At 38.0% G+C, this 23,976-nt stretch overlaps 1 protein-coding gene across 4 annotated transcripts; it reads left to right on the top strand.

Moving 5' to 3' along the window:
- Positions 1–1,418: 1,418 nt before the first annotated feature.
- On the top strand, positions 1,419–22,170 carry ilf3b (interleukin enhancer binding factor 3b). 4 transcript variants are annotated; one of them, XM_077499906.1, is made up of 18 exons: positions 1,420–1,655; positions 2,555–2,611; positions 2,710–2,921; positions 3,023–3,197; positions 4,459–4,606; positions 6,184–6,275; positions 7,579–7,674; positions 9,647–9,758; positions 9,849–9,946; positions 10,021–10,129; positions 10,225–10,338; positions 17,233–17,438; positions 17,640–17,816; positions 17,933–18,199; positions 18,289–18,412; positions 19,012–19,059; positions 20,971–21,381; positions 21,515–22,170. In XM_077499906.1, the coding sequence occupies exons 2-18, from the start codon at positions 2,609–2,611 to the stop codon at positions 21,646–21,648; spliced, it is 2,526 nt and encodes an 841-aa protein (XP_077356032.1). In that variant the 5' UTR covers positions 1,420–1,655; positions 2,555–2,608; the 3' UTR covers positions 21,649–22,170. The 4 variants fall into 4 exon arrangements, with proteins under 4 accessions (XP_077356038.1, XP_077356032.1, XP_077356016.1 ...); XM_077499890.1 differs by having other exon boundaries at positions 1,428–1,655; positions 17,918–18,199; XM_077499897.1 differs by lacking the exon at positions 1,420–1,655 and adding an exon at positions 1,818–2,058 and having other exon boundaries at positions 17,918–18,199.
- Positions 22,171–23,976: the final 1,806 nt, after the last annotated feature.

The following is a 23,976-nucleotide window of genomic DNA, read 5'->3' as shown; positions in this document are numbered from 1 at the left end:
AAAATAAAAATGTCACAGTAAAACAGGTCAACCATCTCAGGTCAACTGAAGCTTCATCGAAAAAAAAGCATTTAAAGATTCAACAACTTTTTGCTTTTCTTACTGTTGATTAATGTGATAGAGTAATTCCAGAAGGAAAGACACAAACCTGGGAGAGGATATGATTTATTTATTTATTTATTTATTATTGTATGTGAATTTAAAAAAGACATGTTCAGTCCGGGTGTTCAGACGTGATTATTTCATTTTCCTACCATGTAGAAAGGAATAGAGACTGTTTCTTTTTTTTGTTTTTTGTTTTTTATACCCACTCACACACACACTTGGCCTCCTTCTTATAGGCCACATACATGGGCCTCTTCCATGCAGAGGATCGAACCCACGCCATGCCATAGTATAATTTCTAATACACTCTTATATACACTGTTGTATTTATAAAGCGGTTGAGATGCATGGCTTTCTTGAATAAATGTGTGAGCTGCTGAGTGACAATCTGTATGTTGTCTTCCATAACCATGCAGTAACAATGATTACTATAAATAGCAAATCTTTTAGAAATATCTTGAGGCTACATATTTGCAGACCAGGGAAGTATATGCAACAAAATGAATGGATGTTCTCACCTCTAGAGACCGCTATTGTATTACTATTATCCTTTCATTCCTGCGATTGGCTGGCAACCAGTCCAGGGTGTCCCCCGCCTACTGCCCAGAGCCAGCTGAGATAGGCACCAGCACACCCCGCGACCCTTGTGAGGAATAAGCGGTAAAAGAAAATGGATGGATGGATATCCTTTCATTCTGATTGTTGAATTGTAACAAACGTCATTGCCTTTACTGAAAACAGCTCACTAGGTATAGACCGGATAGTTGCTATTATTAACACAGAAACACCCTAAATTAAGCTTGATGGATTTAGCATTTCATCTGTGGTTTTTTATTTATTTATTTATTTTTTTATGTTTTAGTTACTAAACAAAAAATAGTCATCTATTAATTATTAACGGTATTTTATTTCCAAAGTGAAGATGGAATACACTTTAATCAAAATCAACAACTGATGGACAAAGGTTCACCATTGTTCTCAACAAAGTTCTCTGTTGTGGTAATGTGGTTCTGACACGGAGTGTGCAGGACAACGGAGTATTTCCAAGATGGCTACTTCCGGGTTAATGACGCGCCGGATGACGTGTCGTGAAAACGCTCAATATTCGAATTGCTCCAAATGAAACTTTTGTGAGGTGAAAAATTGCGGACAAAGGCCAAAACCCAAGCAAGAAGACTCAGTAGGACGGACGTGCTTCTAGTATGCAACGATGAACCGTCACTTGCCTCCTCCGCCTGGGAGGGAGGCCCCAAGTGGCTTACATGAAGTAAGCTTATATGTGTGTGTGTGTGTGTGTGTGTGTGTGTGTGTGTGTGTGTGTGTGTGTGTGTGTGTGAGTGAGCGGTTAAAAATAAACAAAACAAAACAAAACAAAAAAAGTCACACAAACGTTTCTTGTCCCCATTGGCTGGAGAAAACCATTAACCCACCTACGTCCATTGCTGTCCCAAAAAAAATAAAAAATAAAAAAAATAGTGGGCGCAACGCGACCAAAGGCACGACGAGCTTCCTGCGGAAACAGATTTGTGCAGAGAAAACGACCAAGGAGGGTGAGTTGACGAATATAACAGCATTTACATAACAAAATAACACAATACGATATAAATAAACAATAAATAAATAGACGCCAATAAAGAATATATTTGTTCACGAAATAAAAAATAATAATAATGCTAAGCTTTCACGTTCATTGAATAATCGTGCGTTGGGTGCCATTTTCTCGTGCATGTTGACGTTCGATAGCATAATGGGATTTTTGGGGGGTATTGTTTCCGTGTTCGAGTCCATTCGTTTCCGTTGGAGTAAATATTCGTCACCATTGTAACTCGGTCAGAACATCGACGAACAATGAACTACTAGCCGTATTCTTCTGTGATGCGCTAACTAGCGTTAGCAGCCATCGCCATTACTGGTGTGAATTAAAATGGCGTCTCCGTTTAAACTCCAAATGAGGTTTGGGAGATTTATACACGCACTTATTTGTTTCCCTTCACCAATTGCGAAATATAGCGTGTAAATGTGCAAGATTAATGAACCACGTGCAATTTTGCCATTATACATTGTTGCTGATGTTTGTTGCCGCTTGGTGCTACGTAGTCGATTACAATATTTCGGGTGCATAAATTGCATAACGTTTCCGTTGCTGTTTCTGCTTTATTTGGACGACACGAATTACGCTGTTGTATTTACTATTTATATGCACCTTAAGCCACGCAGTCATCACATCTTTGCGCCTTTATAAGCCGCAATCATAGGTGTTAATGCACTCTTATTTTGTTAAAAGGAAACAGAACAAGAACAGCATAAACAAACTTTGTTGACACAACTAGTATGAACTACATTTCCCTGTTAAGCAAAAGCTCCGTACGGTTCACCAATGCATTTTATCAGTGGGAATTTGCAAGAGCTGTTGAAAAATATGATTAACTTTGTGTTTCCTACTCTGCAGATAACGTAGGCTACCTGCTGCTCCTAAAATAGTGTCACTATTTCTGAACCTAAGATGGTAATCACTGACATTGTTTCTATCTTAATAATGAATCAGAACTTTGTCTGGTAGTTGTCTAATGATCACAACCTCTGCTACCACTCACATGCCTCCAGGCCCCTCCATTACGGCATCGTTCCTTGCGTGTTTTCTTGCAAGATGACCGCCACGTCATGGCCAAGCATTCTGCCATCTACCCTTCTCAGGAAGAACTAGAGAATGTGCAAAACATGGTGTCCCACTCAGAACGTGCCCTCAAGGCAGTCTCAGACTGGCTGGATAAACAAGAGAAGTGTGACGGTGATGGTGCAGATGCTGATAAAGAAAGGTGAGTGTCCACTGTTTTACTTAAATAATTAAATCTTAAATTTTCTGGAGGTTTAATTAAGGTTTTGACTCCTACACATGCTTGTCTTTTCCATGTTACAGTGAGCACAAAGAACAAGTCACGCGCACCCTTCGTGGCGTGATGAGGGTGGGCCTTGTGGCCAAGGGCCTTCTCTTGAAGGGCGATCTGGACCTTGAGCTGGTGCTCCTCTGCAAAGACAAGCCAACCATCACTTTACTAAGGAAGGTGGCTGACAACCTGGCTACACAGCTTAAGGTTAGAGCAGAGCTTAATTTGTTAAAACAACACCTGTCCACACAGTCATACAAATACGGAGTTTTAACTAGCGTTTTATTAGCCAAGTGGCTTTCCTTGCACGCAACACAGCCTTGTTTGTTTTGGAATTGATTCCTGGTGTATTGTGCTATAAGAAGGTGTATGGTATCATCAAGTATTGCCGTAATTTAGATAGCACGCTTACCCATCTCAAGTTCCGTATTTTCCCTTCGAGAAAGAGAGAGAAAAATAAACACATTGATTGCGGAAATGGATGGCGAACAAAGCCAACCCGTCTTTTAGCTACAGTGTATGCAACCGGTTCATAATGATGGCATATGAATGAAAAGCATGACTGATTGTCACCAAAATTTAGGAGTACATGTTCTAATCATAGTAAAGAATATTAGAACAAAACTCGCAATATTTTGGATAATGATTACGTCGGAAGCATTGTCACATTCATATGCATATGCATAGTAATACTTTTGATGTTAATATCCAAAATATTGCGAGTTTCAAGCCAATATTTTCAGACTGATTAGCGCGTCATCATAAATTTTGGTGACAATCAATCGGTCTATTTTTTATTTATTTTTATTTTTTTAATTTCCCGAAGTAAATGTAATAAATTTGAGTTAGGGCTGGAAGATTATGGGGAAAATAATAATCACAATTATTTTTGATTGACTTGAAATTACGATTATTGTTTTCAAAAGTAAATATTTTTTCAACTACAAAACTATGATCATAGGCTGTTAGTCAAAAAGCTCTTTTTCTTTTTTTCTTTTTTGTGTCAGGAATTGGAATTTGGGCAAAACTTAGCTATATTCTAACGCTGATAAGTAAAGAATGGAAAAAGATAGAAGTACCGTTTTGTTTTTTCCTGCTGAACGAAGAGTCTAATCTTTTTTTAGGTAGATTTGGTTAGGTCCATGTTTATATAGCAATGGAACACAATATTCTGTGGACCTTGTAAGATCAGTCAAAATCCAGTAGAACGGCTGGTATTGAAGGGGTTGCTCCAATAAAAATGGCTGGGGGTCAATGAGCTGATTACATACACAAAATGCTACCTATTCCGAATCCTGACCAAACAATGTTTGCAGCTCAGTTGGATTCATGCACTGTTCATCAGCTTATGCAGACACATGGGTTAATCACACGTCACATGCTGAATAATATAAACAGAAGAAATAAAAGTGAACCGTATGGATAAAGAGTGAACTGATGTCAATGTTTTTTTTGTTTTTTTTTACAGGTTGTCACAGAAGACCCGTATGTTGTGACCCAACACATCCAAGAGGCCTGCATTACCATCAAGAACACAAAGGAGCCCCCTCTGACCCTCACCATTCTCATGACGTCCCCGTTAGTTCGTGAGGAGATGGAGAAGGTTGCTGCTGGCGGTAAGGCCCACAAGGACTGCCACTTTTTTCTTAGAATGATATTGTTTATTGGGCCTTCAATGGAGCTAGGGGGACAAGAACACAATGTCACATATAATGAAACTGTGCTATACTTATAGCTCTATAGACACTCTCATAGTTCCATGTAATGTAATTGTACATTTTTGATGGCCCAATATACAGTACAGGTCAGGTAGCTTTGTTGAGTGCTGAAGACATGGATTTGTCTTTGCTCATAATGGTCAAGTTCACAAAAGAAATGAAGGCTTACTGAGAATTTAAACAAACACAAAAAGAGACCACTTTGTTTGCATGTGTTTTATCATGACTGAACGGTTTGCATTGCAGCAAAAATGAGTAGCACAAGGTATCATTAAACTGTCCTTGGCTGGCTAACCCAGCGGTGGGCTTTTGACTGCAATGTTTCTCCGCAGGAAGAGCTTAGGGTTGCAGATAAGGACAAAAATAAATGGATTCCACATGCAGCCCCCATAGATCCTTGGGGTTTCACCTATTTGGCGATACTTTAATTGCAGTTTTACAACAACAAGTGTTCTTGTTGTTAAATCTCTTCACAGCTTTAAATGTAAAACAAAAAAAAACAAAAAAAATGACATGTTTCCACCAAGCGGTAATATTAACTTTATCGTGGTTCGGATTATGTAAACGTTGGTCAAGCTTGAGCAGGATATAAACCGAATGGGGACTGTTAAATAATCTAACACTGATGGCAGTTTACCAGCACGATGCTGTGTAACTCAAAAATGAGTAAGCACTCAAGTAAAATGCAGTTCTTTGACATTGAATCCACCATTTGTATACATTCTTTTGTTTCCTTTCCATTCAGTTCATTTATTGTAGCTTATCAACAGATGTTTTCTGTATAAATACAGTAAAGTGCATACTGTACGGAATGCATAATCACTGTTTGGTGGAAATGAAAATGAAGTTTTCCGGAGGCACTAGACCATGGCCTCATCTGCAACCCTGTGCTGATGGTGACCCCCAGTTTGGGTCTTTGTCAGCCATCAGTTTTGCTGCAGTGCAGACTTGTTTTGATACCCACCTTTTATGTACCTGATAACATGTACCTGTGGTTCCAATTCTGATTCTCTTTGTCAAGCCTTCTAGTTTGTCAATTTTAGGGACGCTGGACCTTTGACCAACTGGCCGCTCTCTGTCTCGGAAGGGGCAAATTGCAGTGTACCCAGTGTTGAGGCAAAGGGGAGGGGCTCTACCTCCTGTCCATCTCAGGAAAAAAAAAAAAAAAAAAGCACAGTACTGATGCAACTATGGAAATACAACCTCCACGTACAGTTTAAATGTGTAAAATGCCAACTTAGCCTCACATTACTGTTGCCGGTTGGTTTTAAGTGGATTTTGTTCCTGCCGTATAACATGCAAAACCTTATCAAGTCGGGAGGTTAAGAGCATTTGGTGGTTCTCTAGTGGAGGAGTCCCCCTCCCCTTCCCTCTTGTGCCTGTGGTTTGGGAAAGCTGCCTGTGTTCCCCCGGCCGGATGACAGAACTCCCCTTGGTCAAACTGTACCTTGTCTTCTTATTCCACCTGCCAATAGAAACGCTATCAGTCAACGATCCCCTGGATGCTCTGGACAGGCAGAAATGCATAACTGCCTTGGCGTCTCTTCGCCACGCTAAGTGGTTTCAGGTTTGGATCTTGCCTTTATTTGTCTCTTTAAAAAAAAAAAAAAAAAACAAGAAAAAAAAAAAGTAGTTTCAACTTTGATTTAAATACTCTTTTGTGTTTCCGTGTTTCATTTGGCATTTGTATTTATCTGAAATGTCTTTTATAGAGTGTACTTCCTGTAGTGGTTACTTGAAATCTCTGCCATTGCAATGTTCTCAAGTTAGTTACTTGTTCATCTGCAGGGCTATTTCAGTTCTATTTTTAATCTCACAGCTGTTAAATTGTCAGCATTCATTCATAAAAGCTACTCGAGTCATGTAAGCAAAAAATACATGGACATTTGGGACTAACCATGTATCCAGGTGCAATATTTCTGAAATTCCTGTATTCCTTTTAGTATAGTGGTACAACTAGTTGTCATGCAATCGAGGCATCGCTAATATAGCCCTTTTGAAGAGAGAGTGTGCGATGAGGACAAGTCACACAGTCTATATTATATAGTTTCTACAATTTGTAATATTTACACTGTGCGAACATGAGGCTTAGTTATCTTCAGTTTCTCTATTTGTTTTGTAGTCCAAGAGAAACAAATGGTACATCTGTGCCAAAAACAGCTTTTTATCTGTATTTTGATGTCTAATTTTCCAGGTGGATAGATTAGATTGAGATAAAATGGTCGCATCCAAGAAATATTGTATACAATGGAGAATTTGGATAAAGTATTTGTTGTTTGAGTGTATTGTCTGCCTATTGTTTTAGTTATTTTAACAATCCACGCTTCATTACTGCAGCTATTTTAGCTCCATCTTTCCCTGCTTTCTATTTATGTAGCATCGTGCACAAATCCATCAGGAATATTGCACCTTGATTACTGTTCTTGTGTGTGCGTGGTTGTTTTTTTTTCTCCCCCCCCCCCTTTGTTAACTTCCACTGACGATAGCATTACCCAACTGACAATGTACACTCGCTCCATTTCTTGAGAGTGTTTCACACGGCTGACTCATTCAAAGCTTGGATTACGTTGAAGTCATCCTTGTTGACGCTAGAACATGTTTTGAATGTGTTATGTTTGAATCACAGTGCTATAAATCTCATTGTCAGTTGACTTACCACTCACATCTGAGTATGGGTCATTAAACTTGTTTTTACGTTGCCTTCAAAACATTTCCACAATGGCTACGCCAAGGTCTTATAGTCTGTGTGGCTTCATTTTAAAACTTAATTTCAATTAATATCTATATGTATTTCATACCATCTGTCATAACTCCTGTTTGACTATATTTGCTTGTTGTTCCCGTTCCCCCCTCCTTTATTGTGTCCTCAGGCCAGAGCCAATGGGTTGCGCTCCTGTGTGATTGTCATTCGGGTTCTAAGGGACCTGTGTGCCCGCATCCCAACATGGACCCTACTTTCTGGCTGGGTGAGAGTACATTTCTTGTACAGTCTTCCCTTGCTATAACGAGGTTCACTTTTCGCGGTCTCGCTGTATCGTGGATTTTTTTTTAAGTGCAATTTTGCATATTTTTTTACAGTAATATACCCATTTTATAAAATTTATGAAGGTTTGAACATTGTCAAAGTTTGAACAAGAGAGAAATGTGAGAACATGTAAATGCCTCAATGAGAAAAGTGTATAAATTGTGCGGTCGGGGATTTTAGAGCCTTAAAACATTTATAAGAATTGTAAAACATAAAGCTAACTACTTCGCAGATTTCATTTATTGCGGGTATTTTTTGGAACCTAACCCCAGCGGAAAACGAGGGAACACTGTCGTATAAATTCGTAATTGCTGAATTTCACCCAGTTGATATGATGCTCTTACGAAATTTACGTCAGCGTTCAGCGCGTTCTTTGCAATATAATTGCTGAATTGCACCCAACTGATATGATACTGTTAAGTTTTGAGCAATACGCACGTGCATGCAATTGCGTACATGCATTTAATCAATGTTTGCAGATGACTGAAATGATAAAATGCGTTAATTTCAAAATATTACGGTATTTTGTATTTATTTTATATTACGCGAATACGCAAGTAATTTAGCTGATTAATCACGATTAATCAAAATTAAAAAGTGTGATAAATCAGATTAAAAATTTCAATCGTTTGACAGCACTAGAAAAAATACAACTCACAATAACATTTGTATATAACAGAACTTCAAGATCAAGAGCTTAAAAATAATCAGCAGCACCTTTTATTGTAATTAAACTCAAATTCCTTGCAAGAAAAACTAGCCGGTCAACTGACTCTGGCGAAAGATAAGCTCTGGTGCATGTTTCCCCCGGTACTAAATACGGTTAAAGTTTGTTGTTTCTACGGCGTGCTTGCACTTATCTTTGCTAGCGTTAGCCACGCCACACTCGAAGACGTGAGCATTCCTCCTATTCTTTCGGGTGCCTTTGGTGCAAGTGCTGGAAGAGGTTAGTTGTGCTCCTACTCTTCGTTTTAATAGTTGTCCGGCAAACCTTGCACACGCTTGTACTTTGCTCTACGTCGCTCTTATAAAAGCCGCACCAATTCCATATAATAGATGTAACTTGATTCCATTTACTTGGTTAGTCTTCTGGAGCAGACAACGTGCGCGAGTAGGCAGCGTAGCGTTTGGCCGAAGGAGCAAACAGGCGCTGATGTGGGGGTCCGGGTGGAGGTGTGGAAGCATCACTTGCCTTCGCTGCCAGTTGGCGTGGGTTCGCTTCCCCGCCTGGGTGTCCGTGTAAAGGCCTCAGTATGCTTCTGCTTCAGGCTCACGCAGAGACGTTACGGCGGAGCTCCGCTCGTCCGTTTGCCTTCAAACTCATGCACAATACACATCACATTAATTAGTGTGCGTGTTTGTGTGAGTGAAAAGAAAAGGAAAAAAAACAGGCGTGATGTGAACTGCCTGTACGACTGCGGGGTCCTGTGCTCCCTTCTGATGATGTCACATACCGCAGCTCTCTATAGTAGGGTGACATCAATCAGCAAGCGTGCCAGCCACCAAATGAAGGACCCCAAAACAGCGAGCGTAAACAGACCCGAGACGCTCGAGGGAGAGGATGTGTATTTATTTATAAGCACCTCGATTTCACGATTTAGCTCATTTTCACATCGTGGTACTTTAAATGGACGAATTAATTGAATTAATTCAATTTAACGGCCAGCCCTAGGCTACAGTATATAAATAACGTTTCAATGGACTTAAATTCAGACATGCCTGCATGCTGTAAATACCCATGAAAATGATTGTTTAAAAAATGTGCAATACAGCTATGTTGTGAAGTATGACACAAGATATAGAAAGGGTTCATTATGAATCGAATCAAATGGTTGAGCTTAATGCCGTTTTAGACACCCGTAGTTTGTTTTTAATTAAGCTGCTTAAAAATTGTCCTCTCCTGTGTTGTGTAGCCCCTGGAACTGATCTGTGAGAAAGCCATCGGCACAGGAAACAGGCCCATGATGGCAGGAGAAGCACTGCGCAGAGTTTTAGAATGTCTGGCTTCCGGAATCCTGATGCCAGGTAAGTTTGTATCTGTGTAAGTGAATTGTACCATTTTGCTCATTGTCAATACGGCAAAGGTGGTTCAATACAGTTTCTCTTCTCCTAAAGATGGAGCTGGAATCGCTGATCCTTGTGAGAAGGAGCCCACGGATGCTATATGTCACTTGGACTACCAACAGAGAGAAGACATCACATTGAGTGCGCAAGTAAGTAGGGTGTCCTATGGGATGAACATATTCTCAACATGGAACATCATTTACCCTTCATTGTGTTCTTATAGCATGCCTTAAGGCTGTCAGCCTTTGGACAGCTTCACAAAGTGCTTGGAATGGATCCGCTTCCTTCTAAGATACCCAAGAAAACTCCTGGACCTCCAATTGATTATATAGGTAAACACTATGGTTATGAGTTAGAAGATTATTTTGTTCATTTTTGTAATACAATCATATACAACTGAAAATAACGAGTCCCCCTCCGGCCCCAGTGCAAATCCCACCCAGTACCGCATATGCCCCACCGATGAAACGGCCGATTGAGGAAGATGAAGGAATTGAAGACAAGAGTCCCAATAAGAAGAAGAAAAAACTGCAAAAGAAATGTAAGTTACTTTTACTAGACTTGTGTAATATTGTTTAAGTAGTTCAGTGCAGTGTCTGTTCAGATATATTGTTCGATTCGATTACGATTTTTGGGTCTACGATTCGATTCAGAATCGATTTTCGATTCAAATGATTTTTGATTCAAAATTATTTGATTGACAAATTATTTCTGATTCAATTTACAGATTTGCACACCGTTGTCATGATCTATTCCAGTCTGCTTTGAAAGACAAAATGACAAATAGACTTTTTTTTTTGAACATTTATTCATTTTGTATTGTAAGTGCCTTTTTCCATAAAAACAGCATGTGGGCTACAACTGCCTTTTCCCCTTCTTCGTCATTTCTAATTTAAATAAAATCGATTTTTGGATATTGATATCGATTCGATTAATAAATGAGAATCTCGATTCTTTTATGAATCGATTTATTACGATATCGGGCCCGATATATACCTTATTTTACGGTATCAAATACTCATGAAGGCTGATACCAACCACAGATACTGAAGGATACGGAAGTCCTCTTTGGCATTAGTTGGCGCTATACTGTCATTGTGTGATTTCAAAAGTACAACAGGTACTCAGTATTGATGAGTACACAAAGAGCACTGATCTGGATATATGACTGGGTATCCGATAGGCCAAGATTTTGAAGCCATGAGGCCACCATATTGCTCCACCCAAGAAACGTTTCTCGGCATACAAATCTTATACATTTACAGTATTGAAATTGGAGAAGATTTGAGACAGTAGTTGGTAGAAACAGCATGATTTATGATGTTTTAAACATAAACATTCAGACATTTTACAACTTGCCTTAAATACATGTATAAATTTATATGCTTAATGATGTTTACAGGAGGAAACGTGGGTGTGTATGGGTGTGTGTGTGTGTGTGTGTGTGTGTGTATATATATGTATGTGTATGTGTGTGTGTGTGTGTGTATATATATATTAGGGGTGTGAATTGCCTAGTACCTGACGATTCGATTCGTATCACGATTCACAGGTCACGATTCGATTCGATACCGATTAATCCCGATACGAATTTATAAGTCGATTGTTGCGATTTTTTTTCATTCAAATTTAGAAAATACTAATCAGTAAGCTTGTAGAGTGTAAGATTTATATGAAAATGTATTATTTATTTATCTGAAATTTCAGTCTTATAGAGGTTGTAATCTGTTTCATGTTTGAACAGCATTAAAATAAAATATTAAGGCTTAATGTTCCGTTCATATAACATTCTTCCATGCTCAAGGTGTGAATCCTAACCCGAAGTCAGACGTTTTGTTGAATATTTTTCCATTAAAAATGGAAGTTTAAAAATCGATTCACACACACACACACACACACACACACACACACACACACAAAAAAGGCAATGATGATAAGACGTTGAATCGGTAAGACTACCGAATGAACAATTCTGAGCTCTTAAAAAAAAAAACACGATTTTTTTTTTTATTGAATCGATTCGAAAATCGCGCGATGTAGTATCGCGATATATCGCCGAATCGATTTTTTTTAACACCCCTAATATATATATATATATATATATATATATATAGATATATAGATATATAGATATATAGATATATAGATATATATATATATATATATAGATATATAGATATATAGATATATATATATATATATATATATATATATATATATATATATATATATATATATAGATATATGTATAGATAGATAGATACTCATCAAGTTAAAATTATGGTGAATTTAATTGAAATAGAAAGGGTGTATGAAAATAAATTCCTTGGAGTAGCTATTGATGATAAATTATGTTGGAAACCACACATAGAAAATGTTAAAAGGAAAATGTCAAAAATCATAGGGATACTCTATAAAACCAAGGAGGTCCTGAACATGAATTCACTATATACATTATATAATACATTATTATTACCATATTTGACCTATTGTGTGGAAATTTGGGGAAATACATATAAAACAAATACTGACGCTGTTTTTAAATTTCAAAAAAGAGCCATAAGGATTATTAATCGATCAAAATATACAGAATCAACACATCCACTATTTATTAAATTAAATACAATGAAATTTTATGACTTGGTTGAGTTTAAAATAGCACAAATAATGTACAAAGTATACAATAATCTACTCTGCCACAGTACTCAAAAGTTGTTTGAAATTAGACACTGTCCTTATGCGATAAGGGGTACAAGTGTGTACAAAAAACCCAAAACAAGAACAAATATTAAGCAAAGGTGTGTCTCCGTTAAAGAAGTTAATTTGTGGAATAACTTGGGAACTGACCTGAAAAGATGTAATTCACTTATTGAATTTAAAAAAATGTTTAAAAGTAAAGTTCAATATTATTATTTAAATCAGACATGAGCTAAGAAAATTGTAGAAATGATTTATTTATTTACTTATTTTTCTTTGATGTATCAATATGAGTGTAATGAAATTTGTATATGTGTGTGTTACTATTGTGTGTTTTTTTTTTTTTTTTATACGTCATACGAGTAGGATTATATATTTTCTTTTATTAAAATGTAATTTATTGTAAATAAGTGATAGGATATGAAGAATAAGGGGTAGGACTGGATAAGTTTTCAACTTCTTCCTACTCCCTTGAACATATAAATCGATATTTATTGGATGTTTCTTTTATTTTTACTTTTAACTTTCTTTATTTGTTTGTGTTTATATAATTATATATGCATATGTTCAATAAACTTAAACTTATATATATATATATATATATATATATATATATATACATATTTATTAGGGGTGTTAAAAAAAATCGATTCGGCGATATATCGCGATACTACATCGCGCGATTCTCGAATCGATTCAATAATTTTTTTATTTTATTTTTTTTATTATTTTTTTAAGCTCAGAATTGTTCATTCGGTAGTCTTACCGATTCAACGTCTTATCATCATTGCCTTTTTTGTGTGTGTGTGTGTGTGTGTGTGTGTGTGTGTATCGATTTTTAAACTTCCATTTTTAATGGAAAAATATTCAACAAAACGTCTGACTTCGGGTTAGGATTCACACCTTGAGCATGGAAGAATGTTATATGAACGTAACATTAAGCCTTAATATTTTATTTTAATGCTGTTCAAACATGAAACAGATTACAACCTCTATAAGACTGAAATTTCAGATAAATAAATAATACATTTTCATATAAATCTTACACTCTACAAGCTTACTGATTAGTATTTTCTAAATTCGAATGAAAAAAAAATCGCAACAATTGACTTATAAATTCGTATCGGGATTAATCGGAATCGAATCGTGACCTGTGAATCGTGATACGAATCGAATCGTCAGGTACTAGGCAATTCACACCCCTAATATATATATATATATATATATATATATATATATATATATATATATATATATTAATATATATAATAATAGTGGCCACCCCCATGAGCTTATAATAACGTCCTACGAGCTGTATATGTCTCAATTCTGCATATACCGTATAGTTTATACAGTAGTCTGCTCGCAAGATGGGATGAGCAAGATGGCCACCCTGTGACTTCAGTGACTTGCATGGGCGTGTTTAGGCTTATCAGCTATCCAGTCATATATTCAGATCGGTGTCAGTGAATACGTGTACTGGTGTTAGTTTGGTAAAGTGAGATTGAACATACATTGTCCAGTTCCACTGTCAAGCACCATCCAGTGAATTCTGAAGCAGGATATAAGTAGATAATATTGTCGAAAAACCAGTCAGCAGTCACATCATCAATAACTAAAAGAGGTCGCTATTGTATTGGTCCGATAGATATCGTGCATCCCTACTAGTTACACTTTACGACTTCAACATATCCAATTTTCCATGTTGCATGAAACATGACATGTAAACACTGTATTTATAAATAAATACATTCAATATGCATATTTTAAAAAATAAAACTTAGCGCTCTCCGGTCCGTAAACTCACACATACTAAAGTGTAGGCCAAGTTAAAATTATACCTCCTTATATGATGTAACGTCTCCGATTTGATTTCAAAAACCACTAGCATTCTGTAGCAATCCTTGTGGAGGGGTCGCGGGTTCGGTAGTTTCCCATGGTCTGGACGTGCCATGAAGGCAATACAAACTTTTGTTTTGGTAAGCCAAGTGCATTCGGAGCTGTTGTCTTCTGGCGTGGTTGCGGCCGACAGTTACTTGCAAGTTGTCAGTAAAGAGTTGTTTGGTCGCCGCTTGGCCTGATTAATTCACCAATGCTACAATACATGGACATAAAAAGAGGCTGCAGTGGCGGCAGCTAAATGGCGGTGAGTAATGATGACCAATAATTTCGTCCGTCCTAATCTTCATACATGAAATCAGACGACACAACACAACATATGGACAACTATACACCTACCTCAAAATGTAGGACAACTCAAATTTATGAGCCGCTGCCGCACACTTGCGTGTACAGACAGTACTCTAGTTGACAAAACACGTGACACTACACAGCTGAAAAGTCATAACTCACAACGGTGAAGTATATTAAAACCAAGCAAAGACAGATTAAACTTGTTAGACACTCATCTCAAGGTCTCATGAGACAAAAAAAACCTCACCAAAATACGTGTGCACTTAAGTTGCTAGGCTTTAGTGAGAGCGTTGGTGGTGTTCCTGCTACCCACATTCCCTCCTTCCTTTCCCTTTCAGTGAGCCTTTCAATCTCACCTTTCCGTGATTACGTAATCGCATGTTGTCAAACCGCGGTTTAATTGCAAATGCAATTAATCGTTCAGCCGTATTCCGGACTCTATTTCAACAATCCAACAACAGTCACAACGCCCCAACTGAAAACTCTGAATGATCTTCATCCTGTGGCCCTCACTTCCCTGGTGATGAAAGCCTTGGTTGAGATCATAAAACAGTAGGTCATCAGCGCAACCCTCCGAATTTGTGTGTATTTTATTTTCATTCTTATACTAATTTTTATACTCAGTTAAATGTGATGCTGTTTAGCTGCTGTTTAGCTGCTGCTGCTGCTGCTGCTGCTCCTTAATTGCACCTAAGCAGGGCACGACAGTGCGAGCATTTCACTTGCAAATGCGGGTAACTTTCAAGTGCGTGCTGGTGAAAAAAAAATACCGCTCGCGCGGCGCGAGTGCATAGATGCTCCCTCTGTACTAATGTTTAAAACGTACATTCGAAAGTCGTCGTGTTCTCCCTTAGCAACAAGAGCACCTCACCACCATGCGCCGACTCAATCCAATAGTATTTGAGTGAAACATGACCCGCTGCAATGTGATTTGCTGGCTACTTCCTGATCGGCACAGGATACACGCGCAGACTTCAATTTATATACAAACATTTATGATATGGCGCTTTCCATCAGACCGGTTCCACACTGAAGCGCCATTTTGGTTTTCATAACAAGAGTAAGAGCTCTGCGCCATGCTCTACTTGTTTTGTTTACGTTTCAGTAGCATCACTATTCAAGCTACTTCCGTGTTTACAGAGAGCTAGCAAAGTAGCGCTCATAGATGCTTCATTTCTCGGCTGTTGTAAACATAATGCAAAGACATTACGCACAGCCAAAAAAACAAAACATGAACAGCAGTGATTCCGTGGTCATCATCGTGTCTCAGATTTAAAAAAAAAAAAAAAGACGCCATACATTACCAAAAATTAATGTGATGGCAAAAGAAAAACAAATATATATATAAATATTTTTGGGATATATGAATTGGTTTTAAAATGTGTTTGTTAGATTTATTGTTCCATAAGGTGGCTCCATATTTCTTTTGGTTGGACGGTAGGTTTATTTCATGTCTCAAAGTTTTATGTTTCTGAAATACTTCACACTGTGCACATATTGTTTGTGTCTTTTTAAAGGTTAAATATTTATATTTCATATTATCAGCCTTTTGTTTTCCTGATACTTATTTTGAATAGAAAAAAAAAACAATTACAACTGTCAATAACGACTAATTAATATTTAAACTGATACATTTTTCAGTCATATCCCCCAGCCCTTTGTTGCGGTCTTTTCAAATAATTGCTTCAATATATGAAAATATAGAAAACATTTTTGATGTTTTTTTAACATGTTTGAAGATACTGTAAAAATGTGTGTCTTAAAATTAATGTCTACAAGCAACAAATGTCACTATAAGTTTTGAATATTTAAATGAATTGTATGTTTTGATAGCCTGTTGCAGGCAAACCTCGTGTTCCAATCAAATATTTTGCAAATATATCGCGTTGTGTATGCATAAGGTCATGCTACACCTCCTCAAAAAAAATGGTGCGACCAAATCCTGTGCTGTGCGAGCAACTAAAAATGTTACTTGCACCAGTGCTAGTAGTGGAAAAGTTAGTGTAGAGTCCTGCTAGGGGATAAATAGTTTGAATTAAATTGATAAGCGGTTCAAAAGATGGATGGATCGATGGATCATCGATGGTTGCATAATAAATGAATAAGTAGAACTGCTTCCCATGTATTTATTGATGCGACTGCTGATGAAGCACCAGGATGAATTATGAAGATTTTCCAAACAATATCATCTGCTCATTTTCAACCAAATGCTTGAGAACTCATTGGATGATGCCTCACAGTGCAGATGGACAATGACCAGAAGCATACTGCAATAGTAACAAAAGCAAGATATTTTTTTTTCTGCAATGGCAAAGGCAGTCATCCGACTTGCTGAAGAGCAACCTGAAAAGTGAATTCCCCGAACATTCAGGCATGATCTGTGCTAGGACTGTGTTTCATTAAACCTTCATGGGCTGAACTGAATGAAACTACTACTCGTCTATATTCTCCTTGATTGAATTTTTTTTATACGTCTTGGACTGATTTGACTTTATAATCTTGTTAGACATGTTTTACAAGAGTCTTATTGTCCTATGCCCACTAGCTGCAGAGGATAAGTCTGAGCCTCCCCAGGCTATGAATGCGTTAATGAGACTCAACCAGCTGAAGCCAGGTCTCCAGTACAAGCTGATATCACAGACCGGCCCAGTTCATGTTCCCGTCTTCACTATGGCTGTAGAAATTGATGGCAAGACTTTTGAGGCTTCCGGTCCTTCCAAACGGACTGCTAAGCTACATGTAGCTGTCAAGGTGAGTTGGCTCAGGACATGTTTGTTTAGCTACAGGTCATTTGACAAAAATTTTTAATTGGTCAGGTCGCTGGCTGATAATATTTCTGAAATGTTTACATAAATTGTAATCTATTTAAATGTGGAAAGTACCACTTTCGAAGCTCACTAATTTATTTATTTTTGTTACTAAAGTGCAATGCATCTGTTTAACCAAATCTAGGTGCTACAAGACATGGGTTTACCCACAGGAGTGGAAGTAAAAACTCCAGAGCCTGTAAAAACCGAAGAAACGACAGTACCAGTCACAGTGCAGGATGTGAAGCCAGTGGTAACAGACGCTGAAGTTTCTCCCGTGCTCACAGGTTCCCTCAACACAGATTCCATTGATGCTGCAGAGGTACGGCTCTCATGTTCATGTAGTGATGCACCAGTGCCGATAAGTCTGTACTCGTAATCATAAAAACGTTCCAATGCCGGCCTGTCATATTTTCATCTTAGACCACCCGCCAACAGGGACCAATCCTGACCAAACATGGGAAGAACCCTGTGATGGAGCTCAACGAGAAGCGCCGCGGCCTAAAATATGAACTCATGTCGGAGACTGGCGGCAGCCATGACAAGCGCTTCGTCATGGAGGTTGAAATTGATGGGCAAAAGTTCCAGGGGACTGGATCCAACAAGAAAGTGGCCAAGGCATACGCAGCATTGGCGGCTTTGGAGCAGCTCTTCCCTGAGGGTTCTATGACCGAAGTGGTCAAAAAGAAAAAGGGACCTCCAATGGTAAGCACTCAAGAAAAAGTAGCTTGATCTCAATCCTTGTTATAAATTGAAAATGCAAATAGAAATCTTGTTCTTGATTTCCTGTTCAGAACAACGAAGGCTATGGCATGATGGGACCTCCTGGTGATGTCATTATGCCCAGGGGCAGAGGGAGAGGACGAGGACGTGGAAGGGGAAGAGGGTTCAATAACGGAGGGGGAGGTGGCCAAGGAGGTAGAACAGCTATTTTTTTTTTTTTTTTTTTTTTTTTTTTACTGCTTTGATATGGTGCTGGGGTTCTCAATTGGTATCACTCTGCAAAATAGATTTTTCTGTGGTGTTAAGTCAAACTCCCTTTTTTAGAAGTAAAACTATACAATGTATTTTGCAAAATTGACCTTCAAAAACATAAATTGTTCTAACTCCATAGAGTAGGTATGATTACATGTGCATTTCAGAGCATGATTGGTAAACTGACCGGGAATTTGTGCGAATTAATAAATTAAAATTACAATCTACACAAATTGAAATAGGCCTGCAAATGCTTTCACCTAATAATTGTCAAGTTGTCACATTTTCAAAGGCAAGCCTTATCACATGCATCACATGTAATTTCTGTCCCATTTCATCCTCCATAAAATGACACATTTTAATCACCATATGACTACAGCACCGACAGACTTATTACAGTACATTTAAGTACACGTTTTAAAATATAAATGACCAACAGCCAGCTTGGAATCATTGCCTCAAGAGAACCTTTTGCTTCTACAGACAGCATCAGTTATTTTTCCTCATTGGTCGAAATTCATTAATGGTCTGTTACTTGACAGGCTTCGGGACATATGGTTATGGCAACAACTCGATGTCTGGATACAATAGTAAGTATTTCTACCTTTCTTTTTCTTTTCTTTAACTAATTTAAATATTACTGGATCGTTACTGTTGGAATGTGAGAAATGAAAGTGTGAGTAAGACATCTGCGCAAGACTCATGAAGAAGTGTGTGAACAGGAAGTGTTATTTTTTTTTTAACTTTTTTCCTTTTTTGAGTGATCCAAATTCAGTGATTTTTAAATTTCAAAGTTTCAAGATACAGGCCTTAAATATTCCTATATAAAGTACAGTACCCCGAACCATCACCCCACCACCCCCCTCCAAGCCTCTCTTATTTTTGGCAGCTTTTTCGCTGGGAACTGACCTTCCTGAGTGTGACAGGAGGAGGGAAATCTTAAAAGGAAAAAAAAAAAGTCACTTTGAATACAATTTGGTTCAATGAGTCCAATTGTCTGCTACGTTTAAGGCAGAACAAATTCCCAATAAGCAAAACTAATTTTGACATTTCCCCCCTTCTCTGCCTTGTCTCACTCTTTAGGTGACTTTGTCTCAGACATCTCTGGCTACCAAGAGTTTCAGAATTAGATCCTCCCCACAGCTTAAAAAATGAGCAAAAAACCTATATATAGTAGAGAAGACAAAAAAAAAAAAAAAAAAAATCAGTTGTGTTCCAGCTGCCTCCGGAACTCCCTCCAACTCTACGACTGCAACCCTGGAATTATAACAAAGATAACCCTATTTTGTCAGTCCACTTGCAGCCTCGGCGAGATGATCTGCATCTGCATACATGCAGCCATAAATCACCATCTGCTGTACTGTGGATGTATCAAACATCAGCATGGACAAGTTGGATTTATTTTAGAAGATGCTCCTTTGCTGTGAGAGTGGATAAAGGGATTCACAATACAGTGAAGACATTAACATGGACTGCTTTTTTTCCCCCCTGTTTACATATTGCTGACTCAACAACACGGGGGAACAGTTTTATAATACACATTCATATGTGACCTTTCGGCGTATTAGAGCTGCGTATAAATATATTTTTAGAGAGGGTGTAATATTTTGAAAAAACACAAAAAAACAAAACTCCCAAATTCACGCCAAACTCACAGATTTGTTACGTAAAGTTGCAAATTTATGAGGGGAAAAAAAATCATAAATTTTTGAGAAATAAACTTGCAGATTTGTGAGGGGAAAAAAACTTTTGAAACTAATGAGACGCAACAAAGCTAAAGTCTGGCTGTTGTCCACCAAGAGCTAAATAACGTGAAGATATTGGTGGTTCATGGAACAATCTTTATAAAATGAAAAGGCAGGATGGAGACACTATCAGCTGACTAACACTAACCAATCAAGAATCTAGTAGGCTTTAGGTAAATGCAGTTGAATGACTTGGAACAACACATCAATTTAGAGACTTGTACCCAACGCTTCAAAGTTTAATCTCTGCAAAAGCAATTTTTAATTATTTCTCGTAAATTTTTTAATGTTTTTATAGCAAATTTGCCACTTTATAATCTCACAAATCTGCAAGTTTTGTTCTTGTAAATTTGTGTTTTTTCTTGCAAATTTGCAACTTGGTAATGTTGCAAATCTGAGGGGTTTTTTTTTTCCTCGGAATACTGACACCGCCACCCCCCCTAAAATATGTATTTATAGGTAGCCCTAATACGCCATAGTACATTTGGAATGGTTACTCTTGGATTTCCAATTAAGTTTTTTTGTTTGTTTGTTTGTTTTTAGAAGGACTACTCAGTCATGGCTGCACTGAATGCATGATTCTCCTTTTTAAAGAGTGGTTTTATCACAAATGTTTCCAGATAGAAAATTCCATCATGTTTGTTTTTAAATAAATGTGATTTTTACCATGTGATTATTGCATTCTTAAATGGTGTGATTTAATGTCTGTATGTTGCCAGCTACATGTTTAAAAATTGTCACGCTGTTATTTCTCAGATTACTACAACAATGGTGGTGCAAATGGAGGTGGTGGGCTGTCAGGTGGCCTTTCAGGTGGCACTTCGGCCAGTACAACACAGGGATCGACACAAAGCTCATATGGTTCATACTATGGTGGTGATGGAGGCTACAATACCACGGCTGCTGCCAAAATCCCCAAAAAGAAACCCCCCACCAGGGGAGGGAAGTCATCTTTTCAGGGTTCCTCGGGTATGAATAGTGCATCTACAGGGAGCTACCAAGGCAACAATACTTCCAGCCAGGGCAGCTATAACCAATATGGCCAGGGCTATGGTCAGGCGAAGAAGAATTTTCACCAGGGAGGTGCAAGTGGATACTCTTACAGCACAGCCTACCCGAGCCAGGTGACTGGTGGTGCTGGAGGAAACCAAGATTACAATTATGATGGTGAGTCAAGTCTTGATAATCCTAATATTAACTAAATTTGACTCTGGCAATTCACAAAAGTGACACATGGACTAAGTAAATGGCTGAAGAATTTGTTGCATTTGAGTTGACCTGTTGCACTTTTCCCTGGAAGGTTTCAACAGCCAGTCCAGTTACAACTCGCAGGGTGCCGGCGATAGCCAGGGTTTCAACACCTGCCACACTCAGTACCACAATCCTGGAAGCTACAACAAAGGAGATCCCAGCGGAGATTACCAGTATAGATAGACTAAGTTGCTTGAGTGGAATATCAGAGCACCGTCTCCCACTGCATCATGTTTGCCTCCAACCTTCTCTGACGAATGATGGCTCACCTCACCCGTACACCTCGACGTTCTCCGTGCTCTTTGTACATATTTCGTTCATTGTTGTTGCTCATGTTCAGACTGAGTTGTAGCTATGCTTGGTAGTCTGTTTCACAGGATTGAAAATCTCAAGTTTGTCATTTTAGTTATTTTGGTTTTATAAAACCACTAGTTTGAAATCTCATGCTACAGGTCTCATGCATGGCGCATACTTTGCTTTTATGTTGCATGACAACTTGTAACTACTACAAACCTTGTAGTCAGTGTCTTTGCTTTTGTCTTTTTTTTTTTTTTTTTTTTTAAATAGTTTCTAGTCTTATGTTTTAGGAGATTGCTCCAAAATATTCGTTAGTGCGTAAACTACATTTTTATTTTGTGGATCTTTTTCTCGTCAGTGTCTGTAACATTGTTTCTTTGTATTGATAAATGGATTGTTTAAAACTTTTGTGTCAGACTGTTGACCACTTTGTTGGAAGTAATGATTCATTATGTAGGCTTTAAGCAACAACAACAACAAAAGATGAAAGAAGCTTTAACTAGTGAACCTTTAAGATGGGATGGCAAACGTGGTCCTCAAGGGCAGGAGTCCTGCAGGTTTTAGAGGTTCCCCTACTCCAACACAGCTGATTGCAATGAACAAGATTACCAGGCTATTGTAGAGGTGGCTAATGAGTTGATCATATTAATTGGCTGTGATGGGGAAGGTAAACATCCAAAACCTGCAGGACACTGGCCCTTGCGGACCGAGTTTGCCCACCCCTGCTTTAAGGCAAGTGAAATACAGGAGGCCACAAAAAAAAACAAAAAATAGTGTACTTAAAGTACGCCAGTGCAGTCTCCTCCAAAATTATTGAAACTGCTAGCCAAGGTCAATTCCTTTGTTTTGGTTGTATGCCAAAGGGTTTTGGATGTCAGATCAAAACATGAGTTAGACAAGTGAAAAATTCCAGGTTTTATTTAATGTTTTAAATCAGGGTTGGGCATTTGAATCTTGTTTCTGGGGCTAAATGCATGCTCTATTGGGTTAGGGTTTGCTGATTGACTTTGGCAGTCAGGCCTTACACTTTTTTCACCACGAATCAAGTCCTTTGTTGGTGTTTTTTGTTTCATTATCTTGTTGCATGATGAGGCTTATTCTTATTAGTTTTGATGCATTTTTTTTGCAAAGTGCCGGACAATATGGTTTTGTAGACTTCAGATTTCCTCCTGCTGCTACCATCTTGAGTTACAAAATTGGTGAGCTTGTTCCAGAACGCAGCCAAGCATGTTCAAGCCATGACATCACCACCACCACACGTCACAGATGAGCTTGTGTGTTTATAAGCAGATCCTTCCCAACACTTTGGTCGAGGTTAATCGTAGTCTCATCAGTCCATAAAACTGGTTCCAAAACGTTTGTGGCTCATCTGTACTTTGCACAATTCCAATCTGCCCTTACAATTCTTTTTGCGAGAGTTGTTTGCATCCTGTGGTAAATTGCCTGTAAGGAACATTTATTCTCTTGGTCTGTGGGCTGCGATACCTTCACCAGGACATTCCAAATTGCTGTAAGGGCTATGCCCACTGTGCAATAGCTCTGATGGACTTTCCATCTTCTCTCAACAAACTGGTTTGCTTTTCTCCTACAGACAGCTCTCTGGTTTCCATGTTTGCTAAACAATTGTTTTCATAGATGAAGCCCAAAGCCAAAAATCAGCTATCGAAAATGAATGGGTTTAAAAAAAAAAAAAAAAAAAAGCTCTGTCCTTGTTTAAACTTTAGCATATCAATATTTAAATACCATAAAATACAATCTGGAATTTTTAACTGTCTCATATCCATTTTTTCATCTGAAACCCGATCAGTAAACAACAAAAACAAAGAAAAGAAAAAAAAAGGAATTGCGTGATCTTGCTATTGTAATACTTTTGGAGGCGACTGTATTCTGAGGACGGTAATACAGTTCATTATAGTCTAAAATCTAAACTCTTAAGGTAAAGCTAAAAGTTATTTTTTTCACATGTATCCGCCCCCACCCCCCGTTTTACTGTAGGCCTATGTTGGGTTAACTACATAAATTTACACGCTAAATAATTTCTGCAATATCTAATGATTCTAGATGACACGTAGAGATGCTTTCAAAAACGCTTTCCTCTACGTTTCCTAAAAAGGTAATTAATAAATATGAAAAAGTTTAGTTTTTTTCTCGTCTACGATGCATTTTACTTTCTCAAACTTTATTTTATATAAATTGAACAACAGAACATACAAA

The sequence above is a fragment of the Festucalex cinctus genome, chromosome 1 (genome assembly GCF_051991245.1).
Source record: "Festucalex cinctus isolate MCC-2025b chromosome 1, RoL_Fcin_1.0, whole genome shotgun sequence".
NCBI classification, from domain to species: domain Eukaryota; kingdom Metazoa; phylum Chordata; class Actinopteri; order Syngnathiformes; family Syngnathidae; genus Festucalex; species Festucalex cinctus.
Note: the sequence above shows the minus strand (reverse complement) of the source record. Positions and strands in the feature narration are given on the sequence as shown.